We start from the raw sequence: 26,051 nt of genomic DNA, 5'->3' as shown, positions 1-26,051 counted from the left end.
GTTTTTGCGATCAGCATGTAAGGGCAATGGCCTCTTAGATCAAATGGTTTGTAAGTGAAAAAAATAAGTGGTGGTTTAAAGTCTGGAAAGTATACCTGCACATGACGTAGGCAACAGTTTCTGAAATATGGAGGGTGGTTAAAATTAATTAACTATTACTTGTTGAACTTTCAAAAAATGCTGTTATTGGTTTAGCATATCAAGCTACTGCATAGTCTAGTATTGTAGAAGTCAAGCTCCCTCTTGTGGATAATACCTTGGTTTATTGGGTTATTTCTGCAAACTGAAAGTATAAATACTAATGTCTCTGTGCTCTAAATTAGAATGCAGTAGTGATCAGTTGGATTACTACATATGACTGTTGGATGTATTACAGGGACTTTTAACAACAATGGCTTTCTTGACCTCTGCAGACCTCAGTTACTAGATGCAATGTGTTTCAATTATGTTTATAATCTGTAACTGTCTCAACATGGTTCAGCTTGAGGCTGACACACATTCCCCATGTATTCAAAATCAACCCACTTGATGAATAGGATTCTTAGCTTGTAATCCATTAAAGTGTCTTTAGTGGATTGAACAAAAGCAGGAAGTTGGTCTTGTTATGAGCAACACCCTCGCGCTGGAAACAGTCAGATGCCTGCTTAAATTAGGACTGTCACCAGCGCTGAATTAAAAAAAAAAAAAAAAAAAAAACAAGGCTACATGCAATTGTTTTGCAATGTTGATAGTATGAGGGGAAGGAAATCGGTTATCTCTGCAATCGATATGTGTGAGGCCTGAACTGCCTTGCTCAGACATTCCCAAAGATAAGGGGGCCTGTTTTTAAGCAAATAGCAATAGCAATGGCATATTTTCAAAAGGGATTAAAAATGATGATGTACACACACACACACACATATATATATATATATATATATATATATATATATATATATATATATATAGAGAGAGAGAGAGAGAGAGAGAGAGAGAGAGAGAGAGAGAGAGAGAGAGAGAGAGAGAGAGAGAGAGAGAGAGAGAGAGAGAGAGAGAGGGTTAATAGAATAGAACATATATGCTTCTAAGACCAACTGACCTTTTCCACATCCATTTATGATCTGTTTTTTGTTTTATTTTTATTTTTAGTTCATTGTCTTAATTCTTTAATTTTTTTGGCACATTGCAACACCTGAACAATATAAAAGAATACAGCGCTTTTCTGCATGTTGTAATGCATTAGCTTCTCAAACAATTAATCTTCCAGTACAAAGTGCCACCTACTGACGGGAATTTACTTTGGCACTTCGTGACATTACTGATCAATTCATTTCACCACGACCTAGCAGAGACAAAGCAATGAATGGAGACAGTACCATGAAAAAAGAAAAAAATTCTACCTTTTAAGGTAAATATTTTTACTTTTGCTAAGTCTTTGGGATTTCTCCCTTCTCCCTTCTCCAGGGAGAGGCAGTAATAATACCACAGAACACATTTAAGAGTCACTAAAAACCTCATAGGTACACATGCAAAGAGCTGTAGCATGAAGGGGTAGGTCACTGGAGAAGCTTTTCCAAGAAACAGCTGCCTGTATTACAAATTTCTACTCATCTTAACAAACAAGCAGATATTCTATGTGTCATAGTGTAAATTGTGCAATATTTATATTAAAAAGTATAACAGAGGCATGTATTCAGACTACACAGTTTGTTGCTAGATTTAGAGTTACTATGGTAATCTTCATCTTCAAGTTCAGTTTGTTCACAACAGAAAAATCCTCCGAGACCACAGGACTTAAGACAAATACAGCAGAGAACATAGGGAGAAAACATTAACCAGTGTTGTTCCCCAAATTGAAACTACAGTAAATGAGTGACAAGAAGCAATGCACTCACAATGTCACTTTTCGATATTAAATCGGCAAAGCTTGTTAAACGTAGGAGAAACATCATTAAAAATCACTTGCTAGTTTTTATTTTTGTACCCAAAATAACAATTTAGAAATCATCTATAATTTGTTTAGTTTTTATACTTACTGTCTGTCCAGTCTCCATTCCACTCTGAATGGCTAGGGGTCGCTGTCAATCACCTCAGTAATCTGTTTGTATAGTTTTTCTGTCACTGTCACTTCACACAGTTCTGACAGATCTCGCTGACTCAAGCAGTGCCAAAATGCTCTCACTCGTTTAAATGACTGTCAATCATCAAGACCTGTACCGACTGTGCACTTTCATTTGCCAGCTATAGCGCCTGTCATTTAAAGCGCCTACTTTTGAAAGTAGCTGGTTAAGGTGTGGGTAGGCTTTTGCTAGGTATACGGTGACAGTTACATTTTCATTTGAAAATGGGGCTGTGGCAGGCTGGCGAGTGGAAAGAGGCCCAGAGACAGACTGCAGTTCAAAAAAATAACTATTTTATTATAAATAAACACAAAAATGAAAGGGCACAAGGGCCAAAACAAAGCAATTTAAACACAAAGAAAGACAAAAAGCAAATAACAATTTCCAGGCTGGGCAATGCCTTCACTGGATTCAAACTTTCCAAACAACCAAAAAAAAACTAAAAAACAACCTGCTTCCTCAGCTCCCTCTCTCCAAATGAGAAGCAGAGGCCTCCTTTTATATCAGGTGGCTGGGCGCTGATTGATCGTTAATCAACCTAATCAACTAATCAACCCCAGCCACCTGAACATAATAAACCCAGGCAGGTAGGGGAAGTTAACCCCATCCCTGCCAATTTAAAGGGCAGAGCTTTGCTCTGCCACAGGGGCACAAAAGGAAAACATTTAATGAGTATTGTGCAGTTGCAGTAATTCCCCACACAGCTCTGGAGAGTTGAAGGTTCGGTGGTATTCCTCCTGTCCCACAACCAAGCCAATTTCCTCTTTTACACCCAGGAACTCGAGAGTGGAAGTCAGTGAGGTAGCAGCCTCTGGAAGAGAAAGGCCAGCCCTGTAGGTGTTGCACTCACCAGGCTCCTGGTCGGTAGGATCCGCATTCAGGAGAAACAGTCCCTATTGGATTGCCTCCCTAACCCGTAGGAGTGCGAAAGTCAGTGCAATTCTCCATCCTCACCCTGCACACCACACAGACTTGCTTTTACCAGCCTCTCAGGGACACCCTTAAAATCCATTTTTATACCTCGGATTTGAATTAACAGCATCTTCAGTGAGCTCCCTTGATTTAAGGGCGAAATGCAGATGTTTCTTAAGTGTGGGAAAACCCAGGAGGAGTACATGGAAAAGGATTTTACTTGTCCTGCACCCAGTCATGGCTCATAGAACTACTTTGTTAAAATGCATTACAGTCGGCGCTGTCTAATCAGGATACTGATATATTCAGGATTGCTGCTTAAATGAGAGCAGTTTTTTCCAATGCTATTTATGTTGTTTAATTGAAACGTCACTTCATTTAATTGGGATTCAGTATTTTCAAATGATCAACAGAGATCACTTTTCAGAGCAAGACAGGTTGCGTAGCACAGTACAGTGAGTGCGTGATTACGCTGTGACTTGCATAAACCACATTGAACTCTTGAAGAAGGAGTCTCCTGTCGTTTCTTAGGCTGATCTTGCAAAGAGAGTTAGCGTGTCAACATCACAGGTGTGTTTCATTTTGTTTAGGAATAAAAACAAATATTGAATCATATTTTAAATTATGCATTTAACATTTAATCATAATGTGATGTGATTTCATTCTTTTTCTTGTCATTAAAAATCTAAAAAAGTGTGGCTAAGGTCATCTCAACTGCTTTTTGTTTAATTGGGACAACAGCTTATTTGGGATATTTTTCCTTCTTCAGAGGCGTCCCAATAAAGAGACACCGATATAATCAGGTGCCAGAAAGCAGACCCTTGCTAAGCCCTTCCATAGTTAGACTCAAGTAAGCCATGTTACAGGCAGGATCAATCCTGCAGTAATGCTAATCAATACAGAGCAGGCTTGCAAGGAGCCCAGGGGTTCATGTGGATGACACCTGATACAGTGCAGTAATTCAAACAACAGTTTTATAATTACCATCACTGGGTGTGGCAGGACAAGTCATATCTGGCTTGATTTTCTCAAAGCAGGTCACAAATACATCAGATACAATGAGCTAAACGTTGAATCCTTGTAAATAATCACTTCCTGTTTTGTAAGTTCGGTTTTTTATAGTGGAAAAGTCAAACACATGAAGTGAAAAGGTACCAGGAATTTATTTGTTGCATTTGAAAACATTGATAAAAGGAGGGGAAACAAAAACGTGAAGCCCTGTTAGCATTCCTTTTAGGCTACATTTAAATGCTTTTCATGCAACCCCACTGCAAAGTGCAGGAAAGGGTGATTAGTAAATTGGGGGGGGGGGGGGGGGGGGGGGGGGCAGTGTCAAGTAAGAATACATGTGTTGCTTCCTGTTTGGCTGAATTCCTAATTAGGGTTAGCTCCCTTGCAGAAATAGCAAGAACTATTTTTTTTTTTTTTAATTCGAGAGGGTTTCCGATGAATTTGGTTCCTACACAATTATATGTAAATTAAATCACACATTTATGTACACGGAGCAGGTACAGAGTAATGACTTTGTCCTTTGATACAGTACACCTGATTTGAACAGTATATACCACTTTTTTTTTTTTAAATCTACCTAAGGAAAGTTTACAATATAACAAACGAGTCAAAACTTCCATGCTTGCAAAATTTCCACAAAATGCCAACTCTGTAAAACTTTTGTTACCTAAATAGACCCCCAAAAAAGGGACAGAAACAAATAAAACCATATTTATCCCGAAGAACTCAACAGGCGGACACTGTGAAGCAACAATAAAGCAACTGAACCAGTGGGAAGGCATTGAGTGATGTTGCACACATCTGCAGGCTTCTTCAGATATTACTGCAAATAGTAACACTGGTATTTCACCTTTGGCATGTTGATGACTATTGTATATATTATTTTGTATTTACTGCACCAGCATTCCATTTCATATCCACGGCTGAACTTTTGGCACTGAACGGCAGGCGATTTATTCTTACAGTTGGTTTTCTCTGTCAAACTGAGAACAGCATTTGATGCTAAAATTGTAACATTAACTAGCACTAGACTGGTTTAAAAATAAATCACAAATAAATTATATTTGGCAAAATGGCTGCATTTTAAACACTAAAAGCTAATTGTGTCAGGCGTAAATCTGATCTGTCTAAGAACATCTGCTTTAGGACTTTATTAGTTTAAGTTTTTTTTTTTTTTTTAGCTTTAAATATATGTGTTTAAAGAAGTAAATGTTATAATGATTTTGTATAGGCTACATTACAGAAAATGTGAGGAAGAGATTCCTAGTTTAATTTGTGGTATTATTTTGTTGATAAATAGTGTACCAGTTACAGTATAATCGTAAATCTCGAAAAACTACTCACTTCTAAATCTTTTGTAGTCATTTTTGTATTACTTTAGTATAAATACATGTTAATTTGGATTCATATGTTGTTTTTTTCTGACATTCTGTGAATGAAAAGACACACATTTGCCTGTTTTCCCATTGGATATTTTGAAATAACACTTACTACCCAGGAACAAAAAAATAAAAAATAAATTGTTACACTGTGTTAGCAATCGAGTCTCGGTACAGCTGCATAAAAGCAGCATGTTTTCGCTCACTCAGGGTTGTGTGTTCGGTGAGTGGAGAATGGGTGTGGAGAGGAGAGAAGTAAAAACACAAGTAAAAGTAAATACATGATTTCACTCTCCTTGTTTGTCTGTTCGTCCGCTGTGTTAGTGTCTGTTTCGTTTAGTGTGAATGCGTTTTGTTTGTCTGTTTATTTTGGCCTCAAGTGCCGTGTCCTGTTTTGGTGGGTTGTTTTTGTTTAAATCTTTTGTTTATTATTATTTAATAAAACACTGAGTGTCCCTGTGCCTCAGTTTCACCTGCTACTTCCTGAGTCTATTTCTGGTCTGACATTACCACTGCAAGGCATCCTGGTCACAAACACATAAACAGCTAGCCCTACACAGACTCAAATGCCATTCTAAAAAAATGTGTTTTTACTTGCTTTTTAAAAATACCAACAGTATTCTTTTATTTTCTGTGGGAGAGCATTCCAGAGCTTGGGTGTATAGTAACTGAAGGCCCTCTCCCATAGACCGAAGCCTAGATTGTGGCACCATTAAGAGCCCAGCATCTGCAGATCTCAGGTTTCGCACAGTAGAATATACAGTTAACAAATCAGAGATATAGCTATGAGCTAAACCATTCAAGGCCTTATATGTTAACAGTAGTAATTTAAACTCAATCCTGAACTTAACAGGAAGCCAATGCAGAGATGTCAGGACAGGTGTAATATGTACAATAGATTTAGACCTTGTTAGGACTCAAGCAGTTGAGTTCTGAACATATTGTACCCTATTAATAACACGTTTAGACGCTCCAGCAAACAATGCATTACAGTAGTCGAGTCGGGAGGAGACGAAGGCATGCACAAGTCTCTATGCATCATGTAGAGAGAGAACAGGTCTTAAGTGAGCTATGTTAAGCAGATGGAAAAAAGACACTTTTGTAACATTTCGAGCATGAGCTTCAAAAGTTAGGCGAGGATCAAAAATAACACAGAGATTTCTCATTTCGGAACTCGCTCTAATTTCAAGCTCATCAATAGCCAAGCTGAAGTTCCCCACAATACTCTACTGACGCGGAGAACCCAGCAGCATAACCTCTGCCTTATTGCAGTTTAACTGCTGAAAAATTTCATGTGGTCACTGGACGGTTCGTTTTAATCTTTCCCGGGAACGTTTGGAGTTTTCACACTTAAGGGCAAACGTTCCAAACTCAAATGAGCCGTACCGGGAAACGAAATATCAGCCAAGTGTGAATGGGGCCTTAAACATTTAGGCAAGAGATGTCAGAATACGGTAGGCTGCTTTTCAAAAGGACCACGCAAACAACTTAAAAATACCTTGTGAGAATTAACATTGGTTTCAAATTCATTCATACATTTTAAAGATACAGGACACTTTAGCTGAGTAATTATTCCCACTTATCAGTACAGTTCATCTGTATTTAATTTATTCCTCCATAAATTTCCACGGAAACTGAAAACTCAAAGTAATTTTACTTTAAATATCGTTTGATTGTGGTATACAAATAATAATAATAATAATAATAATAATAATACTGAAAGTCAACAGATGAAAACAAGTTATATCATGAAATGAAGTCATCATGACCTACAAGCAGTACTGTCTCTAATAAGTGAGTGGCTTGGTGTGTGAAGGAAAGACAGACAGACAGGCTGCTTTTTTACACTATACCCCCAGATTTTGATACTCTTTGGAAATCGTGCCAAAAAAAAAGTTCTCAGCAAGTTCATTGCAATTTAAAGTTCTGTCAATATATTTATTTGAGAGTCTTCTATATTCTGAAGGCAAATAGCTTGCTTTGATCATTTATGAGGATGATACTTTTCTGTTTCTTTTACTGACAAAATATAAAACATTTGTTGATTTTCTGTTTATTTAACATTTAGTCAATGTCACAGTTAAAACTGAAGATTGGTCCTGACCGTGCTATTGTTTTTGTTTGGGACTGTGCCCTTGTTTTCACTATCCCCGTGCTTTACACATTGTTGTGTATTGCCGGGGATTTATTATTTGACGGTCGCCAGACCTGGAAAAAGAGCAATAAAGCACTTATTCACTGAATCACAGTTATCTGTTCATCACTCCTGCACCGCATCACCACTACACCTGTTCCCCTTACCAGCCACTTTGCCACAATGGGGTATACATCTCCAGGGGGAGTAATAATACACCTTAATGTACCTTTACTCTGGGAATTAGCTTGTGTGAGTTACATGTTATAAAAGCTTTAACACTAGATGGTGTCATTTGAATAAAGAGAAGTCTAATTCAGATCGGATCATTTCAATAAACTATCGGTAGCAGACAACCCTTTCACCCTTTAAATAAAATAACAGAGACCTTGAATACAGTACTCAGCAACAAAATAGGGTTGTACCCCTAAAATTCATCTGAAGATCGGTCCTGGTTCATTCTGAGTGGCCTGTCTCCTGTATCAGGCAGAAGTTTGTTTTTACGAAGCACAGTTTTCTAAATGAAATTCAGGTTAATATTCATGAAACTGTTTTTGGGTTCTTATACAGTCTATATCTTACACAGTCTATGTACCCTGGGTCTCATTTGGCTGGTGTAGAATGCTGCATTTTGGTATTGGTAGAACCAACTATGGGGATCAGAATAATGAATCGACTAATTCCACACATGGACATTTCTAGTATCATTTGGCTGGTGTAGAATGCTACATTTTGGTATTGGTAGAACCAACTATGGGGATCAGAATAGGGAAATGAATGAATCGACTTATTCTGTACTAGTATCAACATTTAGCCCTGTGCATCCCTAGATAAAGCCACAGCATACAGATATGCAACAACAAGCAGTATACAAGGGTTGGGGGTTTGAGAACAGTGAGCCTGGCCCTTGAGATGAGGGTCACTTGACATGATTGTATTCTCTATACTCCAATCATAAGTTATAACCTTTTCAGTTGGCTTTACTAATTTCCATTACTGTTCTTTAGATTAATTAAGAAGACTATTTATCGCTTTAAAACAAATATAGTGTAAATTTTACATTGGTACAAGTGGCGCACATTAAACATGTTACAAAGGCTGGTTATGGCATTACTCATGGGATGAAGTCATATCTAACAGCCTGTAAACACCTGCTTTCTAATTATTTCCTGTCTGAGGTATAGTAACCAGAGCATTGTTTACAAATGCAGCCCTTTCACCATCTTCATCAGTGCAGTGAACATGAAATGAATGAGGTCAAGCTGGTTAAATATACTGTTGTGTAACAAATACTACTTTTTAATTTGATACCATGAAGTTCTACTAATGTGCATACACATATTGATGAGTATGTGTCTGAAAATGACACCACTTTGTATCTGCACCTGGCACACTATACAGTACACTGTTGGCTACATTAAATCACTGAATTACCAAGATTGATCAATGCAAGCACCACTCATGCAAGATTTTAATTTAGTATATTTTAGATATTGTCATCAATAGTAATGCCATCATTGGTTTGATTCAATAACCCTATGAGTCATTCAGGAGCTCTTTGGTTCGGATCATGATCATGCTGATTTTGGCTAGGCGTCCACAGGGAGAATTGCACTGGCCCTAGCGCTAGGCTTGGCAGGTAAAAAGAGGCAGTCTGCATGTCATCCTCTGATCTCTTCCTGTTTCTCCTCCCATGGTGCAGTGATCTAAGCATGCCTTTGTTTGTTTTTATTTATTTATTTATTTTTTACCACGTCACAATATCTCAGAGCACAATATCTGGGAGCCCAGGTCCACCCCAACTGTTGCTGGAAGTAACTTATCATATACTGTGGTGTGCACTGCACTGGCACCTGCCATTCACACAATACACCCATTACACACTATTATTTTCATTTGGCAGAGTTGTATATAATACATTTTTCAGTAAGAATACAATTGGATGCCCTTAAATGATGGGGGAGGGGGCAAGATTCCACTGTGTTCTCCACAGATAAACAGAAGCTGCTTAAAAAGGTAGGGGATGCACCATCTGCTTCCTTGTTTTTAGAAATAGCGGGGGTTCAAAATCTGTAATCATGGTAAAATACAGTGGGCTGGATTTATAAAGCTCTGAGGCAGGTTTGCCGTGCCAGTAATGTGTTTTAATGGCACTTATTTTTCTGTCCAAATCATACACACCACTTTAATGTGCCCTTATATTGGTATAGTGACTTGTTTTGTTTTTGCTGCTTTTAATTGATACAATTTTATTTTATTAGTCAGTCTAAAATGATCTGTTAGTTGGACCAATAACTGTTGTTAATTAATGTATGTTCCAGGTGTGGATGTTTAAAGCTGCAGTGTTATTATTAAAAAAAAAAAAAAAAAAAAAAAAAAAAAAACAATTAGCCTTATGTGCACTCCGCTTCATCGAAAACCAGACTTTGTTGGCTTACCAGTTTGTTTACATTATTTATGGTCATTTTACAGTAGCTCCAGACACGAAAGCTTTCTCCCACCTTTAGCTTTCTGGCTGGTCTCACTGTCTGTGACACATTTAGCACTCAGTCACTGCGCAGTCTTCCTTACTTTGGTAACTCAATGTTGACAGTTAGGATTTTTGATACTTATGATACTTGCAATGAGTTAATACATATGAGCCTGTGACATGGTGCAGCCTGTCTTTGTGTGTATTTGTGGTGTTTAGGGTGGATGCGAGTCTGCTGTTTGGATCTGAGGTAATGATTTTGTGTGAGGAATGTGTGAAAGGTGCTGCAGCTGATGAGGTGTGAATTGCCCAATTAGCTGCAGCACCTGTATAAAATGGAATGGTTGGGAGTGGGAGAGGGTTGTGTTTTTGCCAGTTGTTTATTAGTTATTGTTTAGACTGGTTTGTGTCTTTGTTTGGCCATTGTGCCCTTTTGTTTTGTTTGGTAATCATTATTTTATTAAAAGTATTTCATTTGCTGCACTTTGTCTAAGTCTCCTCACTTTGGCTATCCTGTCATAGAGCCATATGTATGTTAATGACATTTATTGGAAGTGTATAGGGAATATCTTATCCCATTATCTGGAGATCTGAATATAGGAACTGTTCCTTGAGTCAAGATGTCACAATTAGTGTTTGTCAATGGCTGAATATGTGGAGGTAGCTTTAAAGGCCTACTAATCTTAACTAAGAATAAGAGCACTAACATGGGGTGTATTTTAGATCCTTCGTCACTGGAATTATGCTGTGTGTGTGTGTGTGTGTGTGTGTGTTTATTGTTAAATAATGAGATTTGCTTTAACAAAAGCTTTAATATTTTTTTTTTTTTTTTTTTTTTTGTGGTGATTGGAATATTTTTTTCTGAAATCGATTAACTCAACTTAGAGTTTTAGAAAGATATCTCAAATAAAATGAAAAAACAAAACACGAAGACTGGTTCCTCCTCGTTTCCTCCTACAGGACCGCGCCCCCTTTACAGCTACTTCGCTGCTCCCTTCAGCCTCAAAACGGCAACAACTTCTGCCGAACAAACCGGGAGCGATTGGAACGGAGGTATCAATGGCAACGCGTCACAGTGCAACTGGAATTCTGTCTTGCTGAATAATGACAGGAATAGTTTAATAGACCACCAGTTTTAACCAAAAACACAAATCAGTGTTCAAATTCTTCCACGTGTTTTGTTACTTTAATAACCCGGCGTTGCATTGAACTGTATCAAATGGTTCAGAGCGACATGTCCAAAACGCCTCCAACTTCTCAAGAGATCCAGATGGACGTGCTGGAAAACCCTCGCTTCCAGGTACAGTGCCTCTTCCACTGCGTATCTGTTCTTTTTGTTTATTATTAAATTGCTGACATTTTAACTTTAACATTAAATAGCAACATTGACTAGTTTTTATTCAACAAGATAACGAATAGGCTTAATTGTTTTCTGTTAACAAAATACAGGCATTTGCAAGCAGGATAGAGTAATTGTAACTGTCGTTATTGATTGGCAATGTTGTAGTATACTACGCATATATACAGTCATTTTACTAGTACAGATGCATTAACGGTCAGGTTAAAAAAATATTTTATGTGAATTAATGCCTATTGTTTTTACTTGATCTTCCCTATTGTTATTATTTAATAACTACAGTACTCCATTAAGATTTGGTGTAAAGTGACTATACAACATGTATGTACACTACAACAGCATAGGTGTTCTATATTACACTAGGATTCTTTCTTTCTTTCTTTCTTTCTTTCTTTCTTTCTTTCTTTCTTTCTTTCTTTAACAGGTGTGTGGATTTCTGGACACCCACCAGAAACATCTGTGTAATTAATGACATCAAAGTCAGGAACTGTATTATTATTATTATTATTATTATTATTATTATTATTATTATTATTAGAATTACAAAATCAGTCTTTAGGGAACTTTTATTGTTAAAGGTGATGAACATAGGTGTTAACAATGGGGTCAATTAAATCTTGGAACTCAAATCTAGGAGTAAACATCTCTGCAGAATACAAATCTGAAAATTATTTTTGTCATAGAATGTCAGTCATATAACAAGTAATTTCCGAAGTGTCAGGGGTGCTGGGGGTGCGATAACTTTGCATGGCTTCCATCATATACAGGGGTTACAGTTTTGTTCAATAGCTTTCAGCACTCCCACTATAAAAATGGTTCCAGCGTCACTGAAAAGTGTGCCAGGATTTATAACGATCAAAAGTTTGTAGAAGTAGTATTTTAGGGTGAGAAGCTGCAATCTCAAGGCCACCGATGGTTTTTTATAATATCAAAAGAATGTCCAATGAGACCGTCTCGCTGTCCACTCCGGCTGGCATGGCAAGCCTCGTTGCACAAATCTTACACTTAGGAGTCAGCCTGTGCAATATTTTGAATGTGCAATTTGTTTCTTGTTTTTAGTTCGTGTGTATTTACACACTGTTTATTATAAAACATTATAATAAACAAAGACAAGTAGACAAACATTTCAGTATTTATCCACGTGAAATTCCACTCTGTTTTTGTTACTGATGGGTTTTCAGTGAATATTTCAGATAGTATTTTGATGCTGTTGTAATTTCTTCCTATTCCTTTATTTTATGAAGGCTCATGGAAAAGGAGCTCGAAGGAAAGGACAACTTAAAGGCTCTGATGAAAGCACTTCATCAGACACCACTTCTAACAGCTTTGTCAGACAGGTAAGGCAATGCTTATTCATTTACTGTGCTGGGATAGAGAGATGTTAGTATTTCATGGATAAACATGAATGTAATATTGTGATATACATTCATTGTTAACAATGCTGTACCAAAGGTGCTCCGGGCCTGGTTCAAAGACTGCCCCCCACCACCACCACCACCACCAAAAAAAAAAAACCAAACATGATTTAACACAAAATACTTTGAGAAAGGGATATTTCTACAATGGAAGAAAATAGCAAGGGGAAAAAAGGTTATTTACAAGCCTCTGACAGGCCTGGGCCTGGTTCCATTGGAACTGTTGGAACCCCACTTCTCTGATTTGTTAATTACTGTGGCTAAAGACAACATACATTGTCCAAATTATCAAAGTGACCTGCTTCCAAACCCCAAAATGATTAGTTTCCACCGCATTGTTCAAGTGAAAACAGATGTGTACTGTCCAGTTTTGAACTTTTATGGAATTTGGGCTACTGTAGCCTGTCTCTTGCTTGTCACAGTAAGTTGCACACATTCCCCTGAAACTTGTACACATCTACAAAAAATTGCATACATGAAGTCAGGAACCACATTTTCTGACGTCAGAAAAACAGCACAACCAGTGCATTTCATTGATGTTGTTGTTGTTGTGTGAGCCTCCTTGTAGGCCATGTTCAGCATAAGATAAGAAAGTCTTCATTTCTTATCTCATTTCACACCTAAAACTCCATTTTACTAAAGTTGCCACATTGATATCTGAAGAATTTTTTATTTCTTTTTCCAACAGAACACAGTTCAGTTTTGTAGAATGTTTAACACCACATAAGGTAGCCCTTTGATCTGATTAAAAGGCATTGTGTGTGTGTGTTATAGCATGGGATTTGTTGTTTTTTTTAAATACTTATATGAATTTAGTGCTCATCACTAATAAAAGTTTACCAATGTATTTTTGCACTGTATTTTTGCAGTATTCCCATGTTTTCCCATGGTTATACTGTGCATTTACCATATTTTAGCCTGATTTTCCATGTTTATTAATACAATATGCGTTACCATACCTTGCGGGTCTTGACAGTCTTACCAACTCTTTACCATGGTTTCACTATGTGTTATTACACGTTTATATGCTTTTGCTATGGAAAACTTTTATATGGGATGGTAGCAGATCATTTTAGGCACTGCACAGTGGTGTTAGGCACCAGGAGAGCTTCTCCTCGCAGCCCTGATCTGCACACCCCACTCTGCTGTTCAGTCCTGCTCTTCTCACAAAAATAAAATGCCAATAGTACAGAATCGTGTTGCGGTTTTGTTAACTACTGTCCATGGGCGTCTATGTTGAGGCAAGTACATTTATTTTAATATATGCCCAGTAATGAAATCAAACTTAGGACTTCAAAGGGGAAAGGCATGTGTGGAAAGCTAAACAATTTGTTAGTTGTGCCACATACACTTCTTGTAGACTTATTAGCTTCGGAATTTAAAGCCCAAAACAAATTACAGCACTTCTGAATTTCTTCATGTATTGGAAAAGATGGCGCAAGTAGAATACAAAAATAAAAAAGGAAGCAAAGTGTCTTTTTTAACACTCTTGAGGTGTCATGGCTCAACATTCTGTTTGAGTTGAAAGAGAATCTAAATACAATTTATGTTGCTTGTCTTTTAAAGATATTTTTCAATTTGCAGCCAAGAAACAGTGTTTTATGATAAATGCAATTGATTTTGCTCTGCAGTGTTCAAAAGAATCACAAAATCTGCTTAATGGGTCAGTTTAGAGCTGAAAGGTCTTAATGGATTTTAATGAGCGCAAATGACCATATCTTGTGATATATCCTGCACCCCTCTGGCTTGGGGCAAGGTTGCTAACATTCAAACTATACCTGTCAATCTAATTAGTCACGTCATGCTGTGCGTTGTCATCATAATAACGCTTCCCAAGGATTTCATTTTTTAATGACCATTTCATACCCAGAAAAAGCTGTGCTTAACGACTTCAAGCTTGTTAATGTACTTTTTAGTGTTATATTTTATTAATACATTTTTTTTTCTAATTATCTATAGTAGCAATGTAGAGGCACTACAATGGCATTTGTGATTCTATGGAGCAATGATGCTAAAAGTAGAGTAGTCCACATTGATATCATTTTAATACTTTTCTATACTGTCCCAAGTCCCATTGCAGTACCATGGCACTGTGATACTGTATCAGAACCACTGGTTGTTTTGCAGTCAATTTGAGAATTACACCATTCCAAATGGAATGGGTCTGGAAGCTAGCATTGGTGTAGGCATACTGTAGTACTATAATCATTCTTTTAAACCATGATCAAGTTCTGCACTTACTGAAATTTCAATTGCTGTTAACCAACTGTATTATCTGATTATATCACAGACCAGTTGCTGTAACTTGTATAGTGATGTTTACAATGATAGTAAGGCAGCCTCAGTGCTCATTTCATTAAATCAGTGGGTTGTTGTACAGACAGCAGAAGCCTTTAATTTAAAATAAAAAAAATAAATAAAAACAATCCCTGTGGCCTGAACATTTTCTGTCTTTTGCCTGACAGTATGCCCAATTTTAATTTTACTACAGTAGCTGCAATAGTTCCCACTGGAAATGGCAAAAACTACCCTCCCTCCCTGGGTCCCCTCATCTCCTCCCATGGCCTGTATCATTTCTATGCTGATGATACCCAGATCTTCATCTCTTTTTCCCCCTCTGACTCCCACATCTCCTCCCGTATCTACCTGTGTCTCCTTCTGGATGCACTTGCATCATCTTAAACTCAACCTCTCCAAATCAGACCCCCCCCCCCCCCCCCCCCTTCCTGTCCCACTGATCTCTCTATCTCTATTCCTCTTGAATTTATCACCTTCTCTCCCTCCTCATCCACCAAGAACCTTGGTGTCACCTTTGACCCCTCCCTCTCCTACTCTCAGCACATCTCTACTCTGGCACACTCCTATTGCTTTTTACTCAGCAACATATGCAGAATTTGCCCCTTCCTCACAGACTAACCAACATAGCTTCAGGCCCTGGTAGTGTACCGCCTTGACTACTGCAACTCCCTCCTGGCTGGCCTCCCTGCTTCCACTATCCGCTACAGCTTGCCCGTCTTGTCTTTTCTCTTCCTTGTTTCTCCCACACAACTCTGCTGCTCAAGTCCCTCCACTAGCTCCACTTTCTCCCTACACCCCCTCTCTCCCCCTTTGCTCCTCTGCCACCAGCAGAATAGTTGTATCCCCCCTCCGCTCCCCCGCCTCCAGAGCCCACTCCTTCTCCACTTTTGCCCATCAGTGGTGGAATGACCTACCCACGGATATCAGGACTGCTCAGTCGCTGACCAGCTTTCCATGCCTCCTCAAGAAACATCTGTTCAGACAACATCCGTAACCCTCACAACTCTCGACTATGTGAAACCCAATTGTATCAGAACTTGCATCTTGTGCTTGCACGTAACTGCTTAACACTTTATTGTATTCCTCTACTGCTCTGAGTCATAATGAGGTTTTCTGCATTTTGTACTTGATTTTCCTGTTAAAGGTAACTATTCACAGTTTTTGTAATTTGCTCTTATTTTAAATTGTTCTTATCCATTCATTGTACTTATACTTGGAATTGAAATTTACTCTTATTACCAAGGTTTAACTGCTCTTAGCTGTAATCGCTCTCAAACATAATTATTCACTGTATTTTTCCTCTCATTTGAATTTGCTCTTGTTTACTACTGATGTTTTTGTATTTTATAACTGCTCTTATTTGTAATGTGATACTTTGTATTGTGATATTTTGTAATAATTGTAAGTTGCCCTGGATAAGGGCATCTGCTAAGAAAATAGTAATAATAATAATAATAAGTCAGCTCTGTCAACAGATGTCTGCTAAACTTGGTGTGAAACAAAGTATGAAATGCATTGTTGAGGTAACTTACTGTATTTAATAACTTGGTACTCTTGTACAGTATGTAAATAATAGATTTGAGTTAACTGTCGTACAGTATTTTATACTACCGGATCATATACACTTTTTTGCTTGCATAACACTGTACATGAATTGAAAAACAAGCATTAAACTACTGTATAATGTACCTACTATAAGCTTATACTTAAAATCTAAGTCTCGTATTGACTTAAATGTATAACGGTGAGTTTGAGGAAATCCATTAGGCAGGAATTCTAAAATGAAATATATATAATTGCTATTCACGCTGGTGAAGATGAGCCGTTTTGGTTATGGAGTTATTGAAATTTCTGACCCTGGTCTATCTAGTGAATGCTGCTGCATTTGAAGTTGCAGCTCTGCCTGTCCCTCTGTACTGTACCATAATCTTTAATTATTTCACTCTGAAATGGAAAACATGATTTAATGGGGGGAAACTGTAATGCAAACCTACTGTGTGTTAAGTTTTAAAACATAGCTGTATCAATGCTTCATGGAGTCGATTGCCAGAAATGCTTATTTTGCTGGGTTTTGGTGAACTGATAAAGCCAAGTTACAGTGTAATCACTATAGTGTTTTGCAGTTCTACATTGGCAATCTTAGTCAGAACTCAAAAATGGAAAGAAAACCTTGAAATAGCTCACATCATGTTTAATACAGATTCTCGGCCCAACCAAATTCACTGGGCTTGGTTATCGCCATGCACATCCGTTGTGAGTGTTCCTTATCTAGGTCTGATGACATATGTTATGGTGCACTGAACCAGCAGAAAACAATTCTATTAAGATGATGTACTTCATAAACGTAGCCTGAGCCTAGTGTAGAAAAACAAACAAACTCCACTTTATTCTCCTGGATAGTGTTCTTAGTGAATTGCTTTATGTAGGCCCAGTTGTAAAAACACATAGTTAAAGGGGAAAGAAATCACTATTACCTTGCACATTATTATAATACTGCTATCTGTCTATACAGTTTGGTTGGTCTTATCCATGAGGCTGTCCTTCATGTAGGCACTACCGAGAGGAATACACTTTATACGTCATTAAATAATAACACCTATGGGAACCAAACAGCCTGAAGTTGAAAGGAAATAAGTTGTTTCAGTCAGTGTTTCTCACAGCATTCCTATATTTCTATATATTTCCAAACTTTTGTATATCCTACACAGTATGGAGAATCTCAGAGACAAGTGCCCCCTGAATTAACCAGATCTAAAAGCTAGTGACTTTTCAATCTGTGAGTTTTTATAGAAGGTGTTGGTTGTGAAAACCCCAGAAAAGCATTGTATTTGAATGTAAAAATGAAGGAATAAGCCAATCGCACTGTGAAAGCATTCTTATAGCAGTCTTCTGTCCTTGTGTTACTGGCTGTGTTGTGTGTTTTAAGAGTGCTAGAAAATCTAGGATGGGCACTTATCTGAATAAAATCCATATGTTTGCTATGGTGATATTTTTGTACAGTGGTTCGCTGGGGGGGGGGATGATCTTGTGAACTCAATATCATATATTTTCCACAGTCCTTAATGAGCCACCATATGTGTTGCAAATAACAATAAAGGACAAAGAATTGCCATTTGTGTTTTATAAGACCAGTATTTCATAACAAAGAACTGGCAGATGAACTTCATGTTCACTTTAGCATCTAAAGCGGGTGTTCTGTACTTAATGCATTGAACCACCTACACACTTGGAGTAACGTACACAAGCCTCTGGGAATAAAACAAAGAATGTCTCCAATATAAACTGTGGATTGTTTTAGTAATTAGGGTTTCCATAACAATAGAACAAATAATACTCTTTTATGGTTGGTACATGTTAGGACTTTTATCTACCAGTTCCCAATCTGTCTTAATTCACACTCGTCCACCTATGCCAAACCCTACAGTATTGCTCCCTTCACTCTCCTGCTAGAGAAAAGGATAGTGTAGTACAGTACATTGTCACTTCAAAATGCACTTCAGCAGTCACATGTTTTTGGTCTTGTGAAAGGTATATGTCTAATTACTTCTGATAGCAGTGATTACGTTGGATTCCTTCGCTTTTTTTGTTTTGTTTTCAATTTTTCAATACAACAGGACTGTGTGCAAAGGTTTCTGGGAACTCAATGAAGTGTGGTTCACTCCCTGGAAAGTGTACACTGCTTAAGAAAAGGATAGACCCTTTGTATGTATGCTTGGCATTGAGACTGCCCAATGATACAGTAAATGACCAAGGAAATGTACTTCAATAGGGTAAGATGCAAATTAAGGCACAATTAATTAGGAGGGGCCCATCAATTCTGACTGCCACAGGTGTTTTATCATGCAAGTGGACCAATCCTGAAAAACCTAAGTAGTGTAGATAATAAAATCTTAATCGATCTGTATTTGTCAACAGCCCTGATGGGAATCTTCTTCAGCCAATCAGAGTGCTCGGTCTGCCCAAGTCACTGTGTTATAAACATGCAATATAAGCATATGTTTTTGTTTTTTGGAGTATATGTGGTTCATGTAGTATAGCAAAATATCAGTAGAGATGTTTACACAGATTAAGAAAAATACGTTGTTCTGTACTGTAATTTGTGTAAAATATGGTAGTACGCTATATCCTTCGAAATGTTTCTGCCTTTTTTTGGTCACACTGCAAGGAAAATTTCAGAGCAGTTTGGACAACAAGGTATGTAGTGTACAGGAGGTTATAGATGCAGTTCTGGCACTCTGTTTGAACAGGAGGTTTAGGAAATCATCAGACGGATAGAGAGCAGGCTCTGGTAGATGACACAAAGTAAACAGAACTACAGAGCAGTCAAGGTCTTGTTTTCAACACAAAAATGCTGTAGATATTATTTATCTTCTGGAAACTGTGCCTTTAGCCAAAAAGGTAATATATTTTTTTTTTTTTATTTTATTTTATATTATATATATATATATATATATATATATATATATATATATATATATATATATATATATATATATATATAATCTCATGTAGTTTATCTGTCATTAAACAGTGGCAGATATATTGTGAAAGCTCAAGGGTTAACAAATGTTTTTCTTTACTTATTTCTTCATGACGTACTGTAGTGCTTCCTCAGCTCAAGATAATAGCCAGTGATCATCTGTGAGGTAACAGGTGCTCAAATTAAACAGATGACCAATTATTTCTGCATCTGATGCCAAGAGACTAATGCATGCCTTTGTTCCATCTAGAATTGATTATTCTAATGCACTTTTTTTTTTCCTGGTGTCCCAAAACATGTGGTATCCTGCTTGCAGCTTGTTCAGAATACCGCTGCTAGAGTTCTGACTAAAACCAGAAAAAGAGTGAACATATTGCCCCTGTTTTGGCCTCTTTACACTGGCTCCCTGCAATATAGAATTGATTTTAAGATTTTGCTGTTAACTTACAAGATCCTGAGGCCCAGAATTGATTAGCACCTAGTTATTTGCAGGAGTTACTGACCCTGTATCTTCCAAACCGCACTCTGAGATCCCAGGATGCGGGGCTGCTGGTTGTTCCAAGGGTCAACAAAAGCAACATGGGAGGGAGGGCTTTTTCTTGTAGAGCTCCTAAATTATGGAATGCTCAGCCTTTGTTTGTCAGGGAAGCTGGGACCGTTACGGTTTAAGTCAAGACTAAAAACGCACTTTTATAAAATGTTTCTTATTTTAGTGGGGTTTAATGTAACTTTAAAATTTTTGCTTGTGTATTATATGTATAGTGTCATTTTTAAATAGGTTTTTTAAATGATCTGATTATGGCAGTTGTGTGTGTGAGTGACATGCTGTACAACTGTATTGTAGTTTGTTCTTTTTTCTGCTATGTACTGTACAGTGCTTTGTGATACTTTTGTATAAAAAGCGCTATATATAGCCAATAAATAAATAATTTAATAAACTGACCTGTGGTACTAAGAATATGGTTCCTGGCTGAATTGGTGCTTTGTACTGTAAGTAAAGAAGATTACTTCAGTACTTTGAAAGTCTCTGGGCATGGATTTGCAATTACTTTTAAGTTCAGAACAGTTTTACAGGGGCATGTCTCCATTGCCATGGTAACTCTCCAGGGCAATGACTTCACTTGCTCTCTGGAAGTGCCCAAATTAATCCAGGGAACCCATGGTGGAAAAAACTTTTGGAACTAAATCTCATACTCATATTGCATATCCCAGGAAGTTTATCAGGCTCTTATCTTAATGAGACCCTCAGAGCTTTCATTTATGTATTTAGAGAGGTAAAAAAAACATTTTGAAATTATTCCAAAGAATGTCTGGTTATTAAAGGGATACATTTTGATGAATAGTTTAGTTTCAGTGAGCTAAATCTAGACATAGGAAGGGAATAATGTTTATTCAGAAAACCTTGTGGGTAAGAGCGTTCATTTTTCTCCAAGAAGGTGGTTCTGTCAGACCAAGGTTGCCAACTGTATTGCTATAAGGGCCATACAAGACTGTGCATGTCTGCTGGTAGCATCCCTGGGTTTATTTGAGGACCATATTGCAAAAAATGAGCACACATGTGCTTGTATGAGGTATGGATTAGAAAAGAGCTGGAGGAAAACAACTTGCCATGATGTTATATTGTAATGCAAATCTGAAAACACCTTAGCCATGCCTGTCTTGCATTTGCAGATGTCTTCAGCTGAAGGTCCTTCTATTGCTAAACTGGTTTACAGTCAGTGGGGCAGATTTATGAAAGTGTTTCATCCTAATTGTCATTACCAAGATTTTCTTTTTAGGAAGAAAAAGTGCTAACAATGATGTGAAGAAAAAAATAATCTATCTTGGTATCATAAAATAGCTTGATATGTTTTTCTAGCTATTACATTACCTCATTACTATCCAGGAAATCAGACAAATGAGGTTATCATCTCCCTGCAGAGATCTGATTTAGTTTATTGGCACTACTACTATTTGTCTAATGTCTGATGTGATATGCCTCAATCTAATTATGGACAGTCTGTTTTCCATGGCAGCACATAACCTGGATAAAGTTTATGATTGTGTAGGCATGGTTGGTAGAAAGAGCCACACACTAAGCAGCTGTGCAATGTGGGTCTTTATATCATTTCTAAATTTAGCTATGCAGTTATTTGCATCAAAAGTTGTTGTGAGCCAGGTGGTGGCTCCAAAATGTTTGTGGTTTGCTTGTCAATCCAGCTGGAGGGATGATTTGTTTTGCATGATTTGGATTGGTCCCCTGCTGAATTTGAAATCCCTTGAATAGCTGCTTTCATATTGGGTCTCTGTTTTTGTCTATTTTAGGAAGGCGCACATGGTTTGGGATTGAATTGTCTGTTGTGACATAGATGGAAGTGTGTCAAATATAGCAATATTCTTATATAATCCAGTGTTAGTTATCTTTAGAAGGTATTCTCCTAGCAGTCAAATTGAGCATCTGATCAAACTACTTGACATATATTATCAAGTTGACCCAAAGTGAATGTTAATGCTGACCCAGAACAAGTTGTGGGAAAAGCAGTGTTGAATTACCATCACCAAGTGATCTAATGCTGAATGAATGAAAGTCTTAAAGTAAAGCATGAGGTAAAGCTTCCATTTTAGTATCACTTAAACAGTTAAAACTTCTATTAGCAGGATTATGTTGATCAGTCACTCCCTCAATGATGACGAATTGAGATCTGGAAACTTGCTGCATCTTCCGTTCACATGCCAGCCAGCCTGACTGGCAGAGCCCCCTCAGGGGAAGCATACTGTCACCCTGTGATGAGTCATCACAGTCAACCACTAAGTTATTAAAAAAAACACATTCTTTTGGGAACACATTCATTTTTTTGCATACAAGATATCAGAGTTTATCTGGCAACACTGCCTCTAATGAATATAAGAAATACATCAGTAGAAAAAAAAATCCATGTTGGTATTTTTTAAATTCCCTCGGGGCAAGTTAATCGTTACACACTGGTGTACTGGCTGTACCGCGAGAGAAGATGTGTTTGAGAGCTATATGAAGACCATGTAGTAACTTCATGCTTGAGTTTTAAAACGTCACCAGGATGGGATGACTGAAACAGAATATTATATACAAAGTGAATCTAAACAAAAAGCAGCATACTCATATTTCTTATCTTTACCAAGTGACTCTTTTAAAATAATCTTTGATTTGCATGAGAAAGTCTTTCATGGGGGAAGCATGCAGCTGAATAAGGTGTAGTGGCATTGTTTAATCCATCTAATGATTTCTTATTTGTTTCACGTCAAGGTAATTTGAAGGCTGGTGTGTACTATGCATTCTTTGTACTCTCACAAATATGTTTAATGATTAGAAAGAATAATTTATTTATTTTTTCTGTTTTGGTTGCACCAAGAGCTTCTCAAAATCATTCCAGCCATGATCCTTCTATGTTACAGATAGTCTGTGTGATAGTTGCTATAGAAACAAGACCTTTTACTTCCCTCTTATTCAGTTACCATGGTGGCTTAATGGCTACTCTGTATGTAATGGTACAAAGTGGTGTTAAGGTTTTGCTTGACCGAATCTACTTAATGAAACATTGATTCTAACCTACCTGACTAGCTTACATACAAACATGACAGACGAACTAGCACAGGTCTTGGTTAATTTTAAAAACAGTCCTATTGTTTGCTTTATTATTATTATTATTATTATTATTATTAGTATTAGTATTAGTATTATTTATTTCTTAGCAGACAGGGCGACTTACAGTTGTATACAAAAAATGCATATCAAGAATTACAGTACAATTAAGAGCAGGATACAAAATACAGTGACTTTAGTCCTAATAAGAGCAAATACAAAACACAGTATGATTTGATATCGGGGCAGTTCAAGAGCAGATAAGTGTTGATAGTTACATCATGTTAGGTAGGAGTGCGGGTGAAATACAAAATACTACAGACTGGATTGAGTGCAGGATTACATACAGTAAAATAGGGAGCAGATAAGTTCAAGTTAAAGTGCATTAAGGGCAGAGTGCTATACAGTCCAGAAGAGAAGAGTTGAGTTTTACAGGTGTTGTCGGAAGGTGGTCAGGGACTGGGCAGTTCTGACATCCATAGGAAGGTCGTTCCACCACTGCGGGGCGAGGGTAGAGAAGGAGCGGGCTGTGGAGGCAGGTGAGCGTAGAGGAGGTACAGCCGGTCTTCGAGCTGAGAGGTCGGGTGGGGGTGTAGGGAGAGATGAGGGCCTGGAGGTAGCTGGGTGCAGTCTGGAGCATGCATAGCAGTGCATACTGTATAGCGGTGCACACTATGTAGCGAGTAATATGAATGGTCTTTATATTGAAGGTTTGTAACATTCTTCTTTTCTTAATATGTCTTCTGTTTTTCAAATGTCATGCTCATACTAATAGTTACATTATGTAGTTACCTAATAGCAAACTGCAAAGCCACATCTTTAAACTAGTTAGTTGAAGCTGCCTACTTTACCATTGTGTGCAGTGTAGACAAGGTATGAGCTGTGGATCACACCCTCGTCCTGATACATGCTTCACCACTGAACTGATCAAACTCGCACACCCTCGTCCTGATACATGCTTCACCATTGAACTAATCAAACTCGTAGTGCAGACAGTCTGTTCTTGATTTTCTGGTGGTTGTGTTTCTGCTTTTGTTTTTTTTTTAAATCATATTTAAGATGGCAGCTTAGGAAGTCATCACTCTCCCCCACAGCCTTTATTTATGTGACATAGCACAAACATACCACGACCATGGAAACATGTCTGGAAACACAGTATGTTTACGAGACTTCAGCAGTTCAAATCCCGTTTGTGATGTAACCTCGTGCAAATTTGTACTATATTGCCAAGCAATCCTTTATTAGCAAACTTCTTTGACCAAATAGGGGGAAAAAAACAAAAAAAACCTACAGTACGAAGCGTTTTAAAGACCTCTTCATTCAGGGTGTTTGTTTTATTTATTTTTTGACGTGACAACATTTAGTCAACGTTTCAGTTTATTGCCATTTGACTCATTAAAAGTGCTTTATAGTACAGTTGTTTTATAAGCAAGGTTAGAAAAAATACTGAAGCTACTACAAAAAAAAGCAAAAAAATATTGCAATAAATACGTAAATAATGAAGTCCTTCTTTACACTTGTTTTTGTTATCTTTGTCATTGGTCATCGGACAGCTTTAGTTTCGGTTGTTCTGTCCCCCTTAGCAATAAGATGCAATTAATTGTACACTAGCTTAAGTAGGATCTACCATGGGTACCTAAAAAGTCATGTTTGTACCAAAATATGTATTAAAATAGCTTTGCTGTATTATTGCTGCTGTCTACTGACAACACAAGGCTTGAGCAAATTCAGTGAGCAAGATACACAGTGCTTTCTTACAGAATGTTGTTTTTTTTTTTATATTATTTGTGTAACCCTTGTTTGTTTTTTTTTGTTTTTTTTGTAAGTCAGGCTGCACTTTCAGTGCACAGCCTAAAAACTTCATAGAAACCCAGTTTAAGAAAGCTGAATGATATAAGCAGTCGCTCAAGACCAAACTGGAGCTTGGACACAAACATTTAAACACACCCCTGTATTTTAATATTAATTAGGATATTTGCATTTGGAACAATTTCTCTGGCTAAAAAGTGCACATTCTGACCAGTTTATTTTATGTTAATGCTGAGAGTGGTGTTGAGGTGAACTTAGTTATTATATGGGAAAGAAATGAATGCACTGTAACTGTATTAGGATTGTGTAAATGTCTTGCTTGTACCAAAAAAACAGGTGAATAAGTCAGTTAGCAGTAGCACTACTTTTACCTCTCAATTTGGGTTATTTAATTTTGATCATTTATTAAACTGTTCTGTAATGTTGTTAATGAAACCACCAGTAGTCCAGAAAAGTTTCAGGAATATCAAACATGACTTACTATCCATAAGAACTAGGGGTGCACCTATAAGATTTTCTAGGCTGATACTGATAGCCGATAATGATCTGCCTCATATAGATAGTGCCTGTAAGCTATTTCAAACTACTGTACAAGAACAATAATAGTAAATATCATTTACATGTATTAAAAACAGTGAACGGCAACAAATACATTTGTTTTACAAGACAAAAAAAGGCATTCGTACTACAGGAGTAAAACACGTCTGTTCTGGTATAGAAAATTATATATAATTACTTTTTTATAGCCAAACAGTGCATAGTATAACTTGTACTGCACTATAAAATAACATAAAATTTTTGTAGTGTTTTAAGCACACTGTGCATAACAATTTGAACTTATCACTTGACCAAAACCAAAATGATATAAAAATTAAATTTCTGATTTAATTCGGTGAAAGATAACAAAAGATGGCAAAATAATTAATTTGTACTTCAAAATACACACACAACTAATGCAGATTAGTTAAGATAAACAATAAGGTAATATTCAATTGTATTTTTAATAATAAAAATAATATTTTTTCTGGGGGGGGACACATCACATTGATGTTCTACTCAGTTCATCATTGGATTTATAGCCATGTCTGT

At 37.2% G+C, this 26,051-nt stretch overlaps 1 protein-coding gene across 6 annotated transcripts in view; it reads left to right on the top strand.

Annotated features, from left to right (window-relative positions):
- The first annotated feature begins 11,015 nt into the window (after window positions 1-11,015).
- Window positions 11,016-26,051, top strand: part of LOC121312688 (voltage-dependent L-type calcium channel subunit beta-2-like) — a 116,878-nt gene continuing 101,842 nt past the window's right edge. For 3 of the 6 annotated variants that reach the window (XM_041244369.1, XM_041244364.1, XM_041244365.1), the window contains exons 1-2: window positions 11,017-11,305; window positions 12,607-12,699. In XM_041244369.1, coding sequence (XP_041100303.1) covers window positions 11,225-11,305; window positions 12,607-12,699 — 174 coding nt within the window. In that variant the 5' untranslated portion in view covers window positions 11,017-11,224. Of the gene's footprint in view, window positions 11,306-12,606; window positions 12,700-26,051 lie in introns of all 6 variants that reach the window. The other 3 variants (XM_041244372.1, XM_041244366.1, XM_041244363.1) reach the window with 2 other exon arrangements.

Source organism: Polyodon spathula, chromosome 3, assembly GCF_017654505.1.
Source record: "Polyodon spathula isolate WHYD16114869_AA chromosome 3, ASM1765450v1, whole genome shotgun sequence".
NCBI classification, from domain to species: domain Eukaryota; kingdom Metazoa; phylum Chordata; class Actinopteri; order Acipenseriformes; family Polyodontidae; genus Polyodon; species Polyodon spathula.
The sequence above is the reverse complement of the archived record's forward strand: the minus strand, read 5'-3'. Positions and strand labels throughout refer to the sequence as shown.